Below are 13,775 nucleotides of genomic sequence, written 5' to 3'. Positions count from 1 at the left end.
TGGTTCTGCCACGACGTGGCCGTGTCCACCGTGGACGAATGGCTCCCTTCTGTGGCCTCACTCTCTTCTCTATAAAGTGGGGATAATAGTTGTGCCTACTTCGTGGAGTTGGGAGGATTAAATAAACTCTTGTCTATAGGATACGTTAGATAGTGGCTGGTACACTGTAAGAAGTATTAGCTGTTGTTTTTATCTGTAAAATGAGGGCCCTGTGGTACTCCGGGATCTCTCAGCTCTCCTAAGGGAAAACCTGGACAACCTAAGAGTGCCAATTTGTGTGTTTTCTACACACCTCTGCCCCATCAAACTCTCCCCATATCCCATACAGATAAAGAGTTTGCACTAGTGGTTTAAAAGGGAAACAGGAAAGCGTACCCTGTGTCGCATTATCCTGGGAAAAAAGCCACCCAGAGGGCAACTCTATCTATCCATCCGATCTGAATGTAAGCTGGGGTTTTCTCCAGCCTCAGTTCAACTGACAGCATGGAAACTGGTTCTGGTCAGAGAGTGAGGAATGGCAGGAGGAGCTTCTGGGCTTGGGCAGGGCTATGGGTTGGTCCCTAGGTCTCTCTGATCAGCCCCAGCCTCTAGCCCATTCAGTCCCCGGAGTCAGGAACTTTCTGCCAATTGCCATCTCTGGATACCATAACAGTAATAATAATCTCATGAACTAACACAGTACATCACATCCATCAAAACATAAGTGCTTCTCCAACATCCTTTGTCCGCGTGCACAGCCCATTTTTACGATGAGGACACTGAGGCTGAGAAAGACTTATCACCTGAGGCAAAACACTTGGCATTTAAGCCCGGCTGCCTTGTTTAAACCGTTGGTGATGTTTTTCCTGCATCCTCCGTGCATCTCTCACAGTAAGCTGCCCGATTCCTTTGTGGAACAGAAGCGGCGTCCTGAGTTGACATTGACATCCTCCTGAAGAGTCAACAATATCCACAGCCTTAGCCCAATAACTATAAAAAAAACCTTACTAATGAGCAAAAGGGATCATTGCAAACTGATTGCCCAGAGCTGCGATCCACTGGATCCTAGAGAATGGATCCCCCCCCTCCCCACCATGAGGCCAGAGAGGAAAGCTTAATTCTAAGCTGAACCTCCCTCTTGGCTGGAAATCCCAGCCCCAGGTGCTCCCACCTCACTAGCCCAGTCTGCAGTCTGTGATTAGGGGCCCTAATGGCCATAATACCTCCAATGTGGTGTTTAAACCAATAAGGCTTCAGAGAAATTACGGTATGTTTAATAATGGCTTAATGACTACTTGTGAGATGCAAGGCTTCTGGTTCCTGTTTGGCCTTGATTTACAGCCCAACTCTGGCTGAGGACAGCCAAGAAACCCCCTCTAAGCCCCCAGCGGAAGAGGGAGGTGTTCACACCAGGCCTCTTGGATTCCTTTAAAAATTGAGAATTCAAATGAAATACAAATGATGTTTGACTCCCCATCCCTCTCACTAGTCTCTGGAGGCACTGAAAATAAAAAGCAGTGTAACCCAGACTTGGGGACTCCTCAATCCACAGAAGGGAGCAGGGTCCCAGGGCACTCAGGAATTTCTTCCCGGATCTTAGGGTGGGGGCTGTTTCTCTTCTCAGAAATTCCAAGCCACCTCCCTAGTCCTATGCTTCCTTTTGGCTGGGGAGAGTCAACTCCTAGGAGATGCCACCCTACCCTCATCTCCCTGCAAAATAGCAGGCCTGGGGCAGCAGAGCCCTGAGGTCTGGGCTGCAGCCAGCCTCTCTCCAGTGGATCCCCATGCACTCCCAGATCATTTGAAAGGTATTCACTCCACACCTGCTGTTCAAACCTCAAACCCTCTATGTATCCCTCCACCTGCTCCAAAGACAGCCTCTGCCGGACCCTGTTCAGTCCTGAGCTGTCCCTGCAAGTCTCCCTGAACCTTCTGGTTCTGCCTCTGCTTCTCAAACCCACCAGGAATACACAGAAAGGCTCCAAGGATTGCCTTGGTCCAGACTCCAGAGTCAGATGAAGACACCAGTGACAGTTCAAGGTCCCACAGCTAATTAATGATAGTGCCCAGGCCCAAACTTCCCAGCCCCCATTCCCGGATTAGAGCTGTTTCCACACACCTCTTCCCACACACCTCTTCCCAAGGACTCCTGTCCCAGTGAGGAACGAGGGATCTGCAAGGGAGGTGTTTTTGCAGAGGCAACGTTTTTCCAGCTCCCAGCCAAGAGTTAGGTAAAGGCCCAGCCCAGCCCCTCCCCCACCCCGCCCTTAGCCCAGGCTATGTCGGGAGACCAGGCCTAAGAGTGTTTGTTGGGCGTGCCTCACGCCTCTAGGGGCGAGAACCTCCAGGCTGGATGTCAGGCCCAAGGGTGCTGCTCTGAGCAAGGGACTCACCAAGATGGGCAGACAAAAGGGACCCTGCCGTCGAGAAAAGGTGGTTTCCTCCCTCTGCTCGAACCGCCTCTGATACGCGGCCTGGGGTGAATCAGGGGGCTCCCGGGCTCCGAGGGGTTAACCCGCGCGGGGCCGCACGTGACGTGGATGGTTCCAGCATTAAGTCAGAGGCGCGGCCCCCTCCCCTGCCCCCCGCCCCCCGCCCCCCGCGGCGCGCGCCGCTCCCGGGGGCTCCGCGCCCCCGCGCCCAGGTCCCTCCCCCTTGGCGGGCGCTCACAGGCCGCACGGGCAGCGCGAGCCCCGGAGCCCCGGCGGCCTGTGCGCCGGGAGCCGGCATGGACCCCGAGCGCTGCGCGCTTTTCGGCGTGGGGCCCGAGCCCGGTCCCTACGCGGCCGCGGGGGACGAGCCACCCGGCCCCCAGGGGACCGCCGCCGGCGCGCCTCACCTGCACCCCGCGCCGCCCCGCGGCCCCCGCCTGACCCGTTTTCCGGCCTGCGGGCCCTTGGAGCCCTACCTCCCAGAGCCGGCCAAGCCGCCCGCCAAGTACCTGCAGGACCTCGGGCCCGGCCCGGCGCTCAACGGCAGCCACTTCTACGAGGGCCCCGCGGAAGGTAACGCGCGGCGCGGGCGTAGCGCGCAGCCCCGACCCGCTCTCCTTCCCTTCCCCGGCCCGCCCGGGCCTCCCTGCTTCCCTCGCCCGCTCGCCCAGCTCTCCACTTTTAGACCCTCTAGCCCTTCGCCACGGCTCCCTCAGAAGCCCCACCGGCGCTGGCCCAGGCCGGCGAAGCCCTCGCCCCGCGGGAGGCAGAGCCCTCCGTGCCTCCCGGGACGGGAACGGGAGGCGGGAGGTCGCGCGAGGGTGGAGCGGCGACGGCGACGGCCCCGGGCCCAGTGAAGCCCGAAGGCGACCGGAGGCGGGAAGGAGAAATCATGCTTGGCCGGAGTTGGCCTGGAGCTGCCACTGACCCAGAAGCCCGGACCGGGCCCAGGGCCCCGGGCGCCACGCGAAGCCCTCGGTCCCGATGCGGGGAGAGAAGCGCGGCTTTTGTGTGTGGCGCCCGTTCGGGGCCCTGAGCTTGGGCCCCGACCTCGAGTGGCCCAGCAGGACTCAGCCGAGGGCTGCGGCCTGGCCTCCGCCGGCTTCTCCGCGCCGCCCCCCCATCCCCCCAGGCCCAGCCTCCGTGGGGAAGGCGCTGCCGGCGCGTTAGGCATTCGGCGGCGCGGCCGCGGCCGGTCCCGCAGTACCGGGGCCGTTCGCAATACGGAATAACTGTGTTCTTATTTCTCAGACTAACCTGGCCTCCCCGTCGTTATGCACGGTGATGGCCGCCCTTCTCGCAGTCTTGGCTTCCTCGCACTGGATCGTCTCGGCTGGGGCCGTCGAGAGCACCCCGGGCGGGCCTATCCCCTAGGCGCCTCGGGCTCCTGGGCCGGTGCCCCATGCGCCAAGGCCAGTTGGACCGCGCCATCTCCGGAGAACGCGCCTGAACGCCGGGGCCTGCCACACGGGCCCGCAGCCCTGCCGCCGCCCACTGCACCCGCTGACCTGCAGGAGTCTGGGCGCCCGCCCCATCTGCGCTGCCACATCCCGCACCTTAGGCCCAGGACTGGATCCTCTGAGATCGGCCCCAACCCGCCTCCACCCACTGGCGCCTCGCCGGCCTCCACCGAGCGGCCAGGCAGCTCGGGCCTTCGCCCAGGGCGGTGGGAGTGTGTCGGGGAGGGCGGGGAGGTGTGTGGGGGTCAGCGGAGGAAATGAGCGAGTCCGCGGAGCTTCGTGTCTGTGCCCTTTGAAAGAGGCTCTCCTGATAAAAACCACAGTTGGGACTTAATGAAAAGCAGTTGGCCTGGCTCCTCTGATCCCCGCCAGACGGCGGCGGCCGCGCAGCCACATGAGCACCGCCGGGGACAGGTACCCGCGCTGGCTGGGCGCGCCGCGTCGGGCGGGACCCACCCCTCGGGCCCGCGTCCTGCTGGGCGCGCGGGATCCGCACGCACCGCGGGGCCGCCAGGAGGGGCACACTGCGGAGAGCGCTGGGGCAGAACGAGCGGCGGGGCGTGGAGGGACCCGGCGACGGCGAGGGTGTCAGCAACGAAATGCGTAAAAGTAAAACCAAAGAGTGTTAACCACCAAAAAGAAGGAAAAGGAAAATGAACAAAACAACGGAGGAGAGAGACGAGGAGAGGTAGACGAAAGTCGGCAAGCAAGGCAGAACGGCAGTAAACAAACGGAGAACGAACAGAAGAACCAGGAAAAAAGCAAGCGCAGGATCAAACCATCGAACGAAGCGGGTAAATGGAGAAGGAGGGAAAGGACGAAGAAGAGTAGAAGCAGGGGAAAAAATGAAAGGAAAAAAGGGACATCCTAACAGAGCAGAAAGCAGCAAAATCAAGTGGGAGAGGAAAATTAACGATTCCAGTTGAGCGGAGGACCGACCAAACGAAAAACAGGAGCAGCGGGTGCCAGCGGAGCCTGGGACCCCGGCCGCCTCTCGCCTCGCGGGTGCCCAGGGCCGCAACTCGGCGAGCGCGGGCCGCTTGCGTCCCTGCGGCGGAGCGGGGCTGCTGGGGAGGAACGGCCCCGGGGGACTCGGGCCACGCAGTCTACGAGGTGGGAAGTGGCGGCAAAGGGGGAACCCGCCTTATTTCCCTGCTTCTAACTTGACGGGCTCCGAGCGTTTCCAGTTCAAACCAGTGAGCGTGCAGCTGCGCCCCATCTGCGGCGCGATCTCGCCGAGGCCGGGCAGTCCCGCGCTGGAGAGCCTGGCGCGCTTCTCCCGCTCTTTGCGGCGCCCTTGGCCGAGAGCGCCCAGCCCTGCCCTGGACCCCGGCCGCGTCCTGGCGGTGCAGCGCGGCTGCTCAGAGGGCCGGAGAAGTGCCGGGCCGGTCCTTCCCGCTCCGCTCCGCCGCGGGCCGCCCGGTCCGCTCCCCGGCTTGGCTCTCTGACCTGGGAACGCGCCCGCCGCCTCGGAGGCCCAGAGCGGAGCACCGAAGGCCGCGCTCACCGGACCGGCCGCAGACCTCGTGAAGGATTCCAAGTCAGGGGCCCCCCGCCGGCTGAGGCGTCTAGGCCAAAGCCGGAAACTCTAGGGAGAGCACCAAGGCCCAGCCGGGGTCCCGCGCACGGCGTTTATGCACACGACGGCTTCAGCCAGAGCTGCGCAGCTGCGAGAGCCCAGGCCTCTGCGAGCTCTGCGCATCGCGTGGGAAACCGCGCGGAGGCCGAAAACCGGGGGGTGGGCCCGGCGGCCTCAGTGGACGCTAGCTGAGAGGGCAGTGGGGCTCCCGGTTGGCGTCCGGAGCGAGCGGTAGGGCTCCCGAGCCGCTAGCGGGGTGGGGGGGGGGGCTCTGGCGGTCCCAGGGTGCGGGCGAGCAGCGGGGCGTGGGAGCCAGTCAGGGACCGAACACCGTGGCCTCCTCAGAGGTTTTTGTCCTGGCTCCTGTCTTTCTGGCCCGCCGGACCTCGGCCGCGGTGCTGCAGTTGTGCGGGCTGTGGACCCCCTGGTGCTGAGCCCCAGGATTCCAATCTCTACCACGAACACTCCCCCTTAACCACCCAGTGTCCCCACCGGGTGCAGGTGACCCCCAAACACAGCCTGCATACACCTGGAAAGTGCTCGGGGCCTCCCGGTGCACCCTGCTGTTTACAAGCTCAGACTCAAACTTGGGGCTGCCTTTCCTTCCTTTCCTTGACTGCTGCCCTTCGCTGACCCCACCTCCCCTCTTTTCTCCACTGTGCCTTGCTCTTCCGGAGACATTCTAGGAGGTGTGCCCCTGTCCTCCCAAAGAGGGGGATGCCGGCTTCTCCCCGGAGTCCTTCAGGTAGATGGAGGTTTCAGGGCCATGGTGATGAGGAGGGGACAAGTACCCTGGTCCCCTGGGAGGGCTGTAGACTGGGCAGGCGAGGGAGGCCAGCGGAGGCCAGCAGCCTTTTCCGGGTGGCTATTCCGAAAAGTCCTGCTGTGCTTTTATCTCTTACTCTGGTCGCTCAGAGCCCAGAGCTAGTCACTTCCTCTGGGCAGATCCTGTTTGGACAGACACTGAGGGCCCAAGAGCCAGATGAGCAAAGCCTCAGAACTTTGGAGGGCCCTCTGTAGTGATGTCAATGCTCCCCTCATCCCCATCCCTGAGCCACCCTCACCCTTTTTTGCCTCAAGTCCAGGAGGACCTCCCTTTGAACCCAGAACTCCAAGACCACCCCCTCAAACCTGCTAGATGTGGGGTGTCCCCTTCCAGTCCCCCACTCCCCCTGACCATTTTCAGTTATTTGGCTCAGCTTCCATGAGTCCTTCTCCCTAAGCTGCTGCCCATGGAACTACCTCTAGAACCAAAACATGTGGGCCAAGAATGGAAGTCAGTGGCTGGCGCACTTTCTCCTCGATGCTCCGCCCGAGCTGTGAGCTTGGTGCCCGAGGGCAGGTCCCCTGACTCTGCCAGGCCGTGGAGCTTCCTGCACAGCCTGGGTGGTCCTGGGAGGTCCCTGACCACCTTCCAGCTGGGGGAGACCTTGCCGGACTTGTCCTCCATAATGCAGACAGGGACTCTTCAGAGCCAGAGCCCGAGAATCCCATTTCCCTGGTCCCATGCTTCCCTGATGATAGCTGTGATCCTGACACCGAGTCCCAAGGGGGAAACAGCCTCCTGGTGCCAGCCTGCTGGGCCTCCAGGGGCCCAGGCCCCTACTGGGGATGGGCCAGGGCAAGGGCCAGGCTGCATGAGTCAGTGGGGCGTCTTTGTGGCAGGGCTCCTGCTGTCCCAGTGGACTCCTGGAGATTTCATGGCAGTGCCGCTGGGGGCCTCGCCAGAGGAGAGGGCGGAGCAATCGGGGTGACCTATTTTTCACCATGACCGGGTTGTGGCAGGGCTCCACCAAGCCTGCCGAGTGAGGGTTAGCGTGTCAGAGTGGGGCTGCTGGGAACTGTGCCCAGCTGCAGTCAGGTCCTCCCTCCCTGCTTGCTCATCATGGGCAGTGGGGGGGCCTTTGGAAACTGCCGAGGAGGGAGGGGGCAGTCCATGGCCAGAGTGATGGGGTTGGGAGCTGGGTCCTCTTTCGACACTGGTCCCCCAAGCCCTGACTCTAATGCTGGAGCTCAAGTCTTGGGCCCAAACGTCACAGTTTTCGGAGGAATGAAACAATCTTTTTTTGGACGCTTCTTTGCCCCATCTTGCCCTTCACGCCCCAGGGCTGGGGGATTTGACATTGCCCTGAGATTTGGGGTCCAAAGAATGAGGCACAGCCAGACAAGCCAAAGGGGATCGGAGTGTCCCTGTCTGTCCCCTGCCTGGACCTGGGACCAGAGGCAGGGGCATGAGGACCTGGGAACCACGTTCCCTCCCCCCACCCCCAACAGCCAGGGCCAAGGAGGCACTTCCTGGCAGGGGCGGGAGACGTCCACCACCCCCTGCTCACCCCCTCCTCCCGCCTCCGCGCCAGGCCCTGCCATGGCGCCAATCCTGGCACCCCCACTCCCTGTGGGACACACCACCACAAAGCGCTTCCCCGAAATGAACCCTCGTCTGGCCCCAGCAGATCCGCCCAGACCACAGAGCACATGGTTCCCCAGGGCCCCCTCCCCAGCTGGAGGCTCAGCAAGCAGGCCTCCGAATGCCAGGCTCCCATGGAGGGTGGCTGCTGGGATGAGGGAAGAGAAAGGAAGGGGGAGGCGGGCACTGAAGCGTCAAACGTCCTGCCCCCTCCCCCAGTCCACCCACAAAACCCCCTGGTTCGGTTTCCATCCTCCTTTTTGTGTTTTCCATTGCAGCCGAGGAGAAGGCCTCCAAAGCTGCCAGCTTCCCCCAGCTGCCCTTGGACTGCCGAGGGGGGCCCAGAGACGGGCCCTCTAACTTGCAAGACTCCCCAGGCCCTTGTCTGGCCAGCCTGCGTGTCCCTCTGTCCCCGGGACTGCCTGATTCCATGGAGTTGGCCAAGAACAAGAGCAAGAAGCGCCGTAACCGCACGACCTTCAGCACGTTCCAGCTGGAAGAGCTGGAGAGAGTCTTCCAGAAAACCCACTACCCTGATGTGTATGCCCGGGAGCAGCTGGCTCTGCGAACGGACCTCACCGAGGCCCGGGTACAGGTGAGGGCACCCCGGGCGTGGGCCTCTCTGGCTGCCTCTCCCACCCCGACCACGGGCCAGGCCATGGAAGGGCCGGGAGAGGTGGGTGCTGGTGCCACGGAGAGCTGCCTTTCCCAGGTGCCTGCCCTCGGCTCCCCTCCATGCCCAGCTCCGCTGCCGCCACGGGCCTGCAGCCCAAGTGCCTCATGGGGGTGGTGGCCTCTGGGACTCCAAAGACCTACCTGTCTGGGAGTCCTTGCTCTGCCACTTCTAGCTGACCAGGTGACTTGGGGCATGTCCTTGGATCTCTCAGTCTCGCTTTTCCTACCTAGGATGGTCTTTGAGGATCACAGATGTGACAGCCTTTCGGAAGCAGTGAAATGCTGAACACATCGGGCTACTCCCGAGGTAGCTGCCCAGAACAGGAGGGTCCCCACTGCGAGGGGGGGGGGGTCTGAGACCCAGTGATGCTCAAAGCCATCCCGAGCCAGCGACTGTCAGGCCCACCAGCTCCCAGACCCCAGCCGGGAGAGCCTGGCCAGGGGCCCTTCCCCACCCAACCAACTCTCCCCAGCAGAGATCAGGCCGCAGGGCTTCCTGGGTAGGCTGTGGCCAGCTTCAGGTAGGGGTTGGGGGTGAAGGGACGGAGGGATGCTGAGAACAGGGGAAAGGGAGAAGGGAAGTCCACGTCCAAGACATGTCGGAAGTGAGAAAGAACATGAAGGTGGCAAGCGGAGGGTGGGGATGGGGAAGGAGGCTTCAGTAAAAGCCTGGCCCAAGAGGAAGATGGTGGTTGTTTGCCTTGCTTTGACTTTGAACTGGCATGAGGCACAACAGGCTCCCTGAGGCCAAGTAGGAGGCACTGGGAGAGGGGTGGGATTTGGGCTTCTCAGGAGAGGTGAGGAGGTGACTTCTAGACAGAGGAGATTCTCTTTCCCACCACAGAGGAGACCTAATAGGGACAGAGCTCATACATAGCACACCCTGTATGGGGCCTCCCTCTGGCCGAGTATGGGGCCTGGCAGGCCAGTCCACGAAGAGGCCGGCTGCCTTCTAGCAGAGAAGGCCCTACAGCTGGATTCAGCGTAGGACCAGAGGGGCTTAGGCTGTTTCCCCTTCTCTTCTGGGTCCTCCTGCTTTCATTTTCCTCCCAGGCAGCACCCAAAACACACTTCTAGGACTGTCCTCCCAGGGCGCCCCAGGACCTGGGCCAGCAGGGTAAGAGACCGAGCATTCACAACAGTCCCAGAGTCCATGAGCCACGGAAGTCCGGAACATCAAGTCTCCGGACCGTCTGCGAGCCTCTGGATAGCCGTGGCCATGGAACTGCCTTGGAGAGGCGGAGCACAGCCCCCCACTCCTCTCGCAGGCCTTTTCAACGCCGAAGGGGTGCAGGGGCGGCCACAAGGCTCTTTTCTCTGACAGGAATGTGACAGCCACCCGCAGGCCCTACCCCATGGAGAGCAGTAAGCCACCACACAGAACAGTGCAGAGGGCAAGGCCCAAGTGCAGGCGGAAGTCTACAGTGGGCGCTGCAGAGACAACCAGGGATGACGGGGAGGAATGCCCGGTGAAGCAGTCCAGACTCCTTCATCTACCCGAGGGGGAGGGAGGATAGAGAAGGAAAGGCCCAGCAGCTGGGCAGGTGGGATGGTCCGTCCCTGACCTTGCCCCAGGCCTGCTCTGGGATCTCTGCATCTGGGGCTTAGGGGGCTCGGGGTCTGCCAAGCTCCTTAACTGTCGTGGCTTCACCTGTCTGAGCGGTAGGAACGGCCACCATGGGGGCATGTGTGAGGGGCCGAGGTGGGGTTCCTTTCACACACACACACTCTCACACACACACACAACTTCTTTTGTCATGGCTCCCAGCCAGATCCCTGGAAAGCAAGGGGATGGTTTGGTTTGGTTTGGTTTTGATATTGCCAACATCTAGCCCAGAGCCTGACACAGAAATGTTTATTAAATGACAGAAATACAAAACGCGTGCACTGGTACCATAAATGTAACAGCCGCAGGGCCTCCGCCAAGTGACAGATTTGGCGCAGACAGGTACACAGATGCGCACGACACAGGGAGGCCACCCTCACCTGCCGGGAGCTCCCAAGTGAGTGGGAGACACAGATTACAAAAGGGACAATGGTAATAGGGTGTGGTGAGTACGAGAGAGTTGCCAGCGCATCACCCAGGCCAGCGGCAACATATGCGTGTGTGTCAGGGTGAGGCGGTAAGTCGAGGCAGGGGAAGGCTGAGGCGAGGCAGGGAGTCACAAGGTAGCGGATGCGTTCAGAGGCAAGTTGGCTTGAGAGGCAAGTAGGAAGAATCAAGCCATACTGCCTGGCTGGGGGTGAGGCTGCGGAGAAGGGCAGGGCTCAGTGCCCAGGGGCCTTCTTAAGGAGCTGGGCTCTGACCTGAGGCTGGGAGGCAGGGAGCCCGGGAGCGGAGATGAGGCAGGGGGGCTAGAGGTCTGTGCCCTGGTACGCCTAGCCAGTGCCCAGAGCCTCTGCGGCCACAGATCCCACGACACCCTTAGTGGCACAGGCGGGCTGGAGAACCAAGAGAGTGACTCAGCCTGGTGACTGGGGGGTGAGGGGTGGCCCAAGGGACCAAGAAGCACCCCCCGCCCCCCGGTTCCCCTGGCCCGGAGAATAGGGATTTACAGGCTGCTGCAGCTCAAGCTCCTCCAGCCAGAGCCAGCTCCCCATCCTGCAGGACACCCCCACCCACTCTCTCCCCAGGGGGCTCTATTCCTCAGGGCCGCTTTGTCACTCACTCAGCCTCTCCCCTCGTTCCCCAGGTCTGGTTCCAGAACCGCAGAGCGAAGTGGCGGAAGCGCGAGCGCTATGGCAAGATCCAGGAGGGGCGGAACCCCTTCACATCTGCCTATGACATCTCTGTGCTGCCCCGAACAGACAGCCACCTGCAGGTGAGACCCCAGCTGGCCCTGCGTCAGGGCCTGGCCACATCCCCCAGGGTAGCGTGGGCCCCAGGGAGACCTGAAGCAGCCTTAGGACTCTGCGGGACCATGGGTAAATCACTTCTCCTCTGCAAAGTGAGGCTCCTCCCTGTCTCGTGAATGAGGCATGCCGAACAGCTGGTACTGAAGCAAACCTCATTTGGAGGTGCAGTGGCAGGGGGCTCCGGAGATGCCATTTCAAGTGTCGGGGGGTAGGCGGGAGCAGATTCTAGACCTGGGCCAAGTGGGGGTTTCCTGCTAAGTTTCCAGAGCCCTAAGGGCAAAGACAGAACCCCCAGGTAAGGGAGGCAGCCCCTGGGCTATTGATTCATGGGCCTTCTTTTCTGTCTCTCTTTTCAGCTGCAGAACTCCCTGTGGCCCAGTCCAGGGTCCGGGAGCCCCCCCGGCCCCTGCCTCGTGTCTCCAGAGGGCATGCCCTCCCCGTGCATGTCTCCATACTCCCACTCTCATGGGAATGTGGCTGGCTTCATGGGGGTGCCAGCCTCCCCTGGAGCCCACCCTGGCATCTACTCCATCCATGGCTTCTCCCCTGCCCTGGGGGGCCACAGCTTTGAGCCTACCCCAGATGGCGACTATAAGTCTCCAAGCCTCATCTCGCTCAGGGTGAAGTCCAAGGAGCCACCCAGCCTACTGAACTGGACCACGTGATCGGTTGCGTGGACATGCAGACTAAGCTGCCCACCCCCCTTTTCTGTTCTCAGCTGCTCCCACCCCACCCCAGCCTGGATGCCAGAGAGGGCACACCTCTGCCTCCAAGCCCCAGTCGGTTCCCGGAGGCCCAGGCAGAGCAGCTGGGATCCTCAGCCTCCCGCAGGGAACAAGCTAGAGTTTTTTTTTTTCTCTTAAAATAAGATGGGGCTGCCCAGGACAAAGGGGGCTGCAAAGCAGGTAGGACTCTTCCTACCACACACTGGGTCCCTTCATCCAACTCTGGGCTGGAGGGAGGAAGACACTGCCCTGCTTCTGCAGACTTGTCCAAGTTTAAGTGTCATCCCTCCAGCTGAAATGGCTGAACTGGTTCCTCATTCAGGGAACCCAGGAAAACAAGAGGATGACACAGGTTGAACCAGGAGAAGCTCTTTGTGACTAAGGGGAAACCAGTGTTGCAGCATGAGCATCTAGGGCCAGCCTGACTCCCTCCTCGCACCACCAGGGGGCGAGCACTCGGTGTCCGGAGTTCACAAGGGCCTGAAGGCCACTGGGGAAAAGGTGCCAGAAAAGGTGCCGGGAGGCCCAGCTCCAGCCACCCCTTACTCCTGCCCTGTGCCCCCGCCCCCAACATGCCATGGAGTCCTCACCCCCTCCAAGGGGGCAGAAAGTCCACCAGAAACCACCAAATATTTGGATTCTCTTCTGTGGGCTCAGGCCAGAGCTATGCCATAGAAACTGTAAGCTCCCCTGGTTTACTCATTAGATGTTGGTAAGAATAAAACAGACTTCCACGGATTCTAAGCCCCTGAGATCTCAAACCCCACTTTTGTAAAAAAAAAAAAAAAAAAAAGTGTGCTGCCCAGCATAATAATAAAGATGGCAGTATTTTTTAGACCAGGTGATTGTGTATCCTCAGGGTTTGACAATGGGTTAGCTGGTCTGTGCCCAGGGTTCAGGCTGGGCAGGCCCTCCTAAGGGGCCAGCGGGGATCCTGGGGGCTAGGGGAAGGTGGGCCTGCAGCAGGGCCCCCAAGGCCGATAGACGCCATGCCTGGCCCTTTCACCTGCCTAGGATCGGGTCGAGGGCTGCTGGGCCCATGTGGAAGGGAAAATGGGGAGCTGGGGTGGGAAGGCGGAGATAAACTTGTGGCTGAACTGGCAGTGGAAGGGGGGCTGGAATGAAAGATGGGGGAGTCCCCTGAGGGCTCTGAGCTCCCCTGGGCCAGAACCGTGGGGGTGGGGCAACCCCCTTCTCCCAGATGCCCCAGGGGCATGTCTGAGCTGTGGGGCAGAGACGAAAGCCAGGACTCTTTCTTGTGGTTTCAGAGTATTAACCATTCTACCCTTCATCCCCACTTTCTGCCTTATCTCCGCAGCCTAGAAGGCAGGAAGAAAGCAGGCCTGGCCCTCCCACCCTCCCAGTAAACACAACCACATTGCTCAGAGCTCAGCCTCAGCTAGGAGCCTCTTCCAGGCACAGAGAAACCCGAGCACACAAAGACACCAGTGCTGCGCTCATTCCCAGAGGGAGCAAGTGCCCCATCAGATCAGACTTTCCTCTAAGACAGTGTGACCAGGCTCAAGCTCCCCTCAGAAGAAACCAGTGTCTTCCTTCCCTTCCCTTCATTCGAGGGCCTGGCTGCTGGCGATTTCTCTCCTCTCGGTACTGATGCTGGTGGCTCTGAGGTCCACGCGAGAGCCCTGTGTGCATCAGGAAGGG

The 13,775-nt window shown here is 61.1% G+C and overlaps 1 protein-coding gene across 1 annotated transcript; it reads left to right on the top strand.

Moving 5' to 3' along the window:
• The first annotated feature begins 2,611 nt into the window (after positions 1-2,611).
• ALX3 (ALX homeobox 3) lies at positions 2,612-12,949 on the top strand. Its single transcript, XM_006745746.3, has 4 exons — positions 2,612-2,984; positions 8,136-8,452; positions 11,226-11,354; positions 11,745-12,949. The coding sequence occupies exons 1-4, from the start codon at positions 2,708-2,710 to the stop codon at positions 12,051-12,053; spliced, it is 1,032 nt and encodes a 343-aa protein (XP_006745809.2). The 5' UTR covers positions 2,612-2,707; the 3' UTR covers positions 12,054-12,949.
• The last annotated feature ends 826 nt before the right edge of the window (positions 12,950-13,775 follow it).

The sequence above is a fragment of the Leptonychotes weddellii genome, chromosome 4, assembly GCF_054177405.1.
Source record: "Leptonychotes weddellii isolate Sample4059 chromosome 4, ASM5417740v2, whole genome shotgun sequence".
Lineage (NCBI taxonomy): Eukaryota > Metazoa > Chordata > Mammalia > Carnivora > Phocidae > Leptonychotes > Leptonychotes weddellii.
Note: the sequence above shows the minus strand (reverse complement) of the source record. Positions and strands in the feature narration are given on the sequence as shown.

Coding starts and splice junctions, on each gene's coding strand:
- ALX3 (XM_006745746.3), top strand. CDS start 2,708: ATGGACCCCGAGCGCTGCGCGCTTTTCGGCGTGGGGCCCGAGCCCGGT. Junction 8,453..11,225: donor TCACCGAGGCCCGGGTACAG/GTGAGGGCACCC, acceptor CTCGTTCCCCAG/GTCTGGTTCCAGAACCGCAG. Junction 11,355..11,744: donor GAACAGACAGCCACCTGCAG/GTGAGACCCCAG, acceptor CTCTCTTTTCAG/CTGCAGAACTCCCTGTGGCC.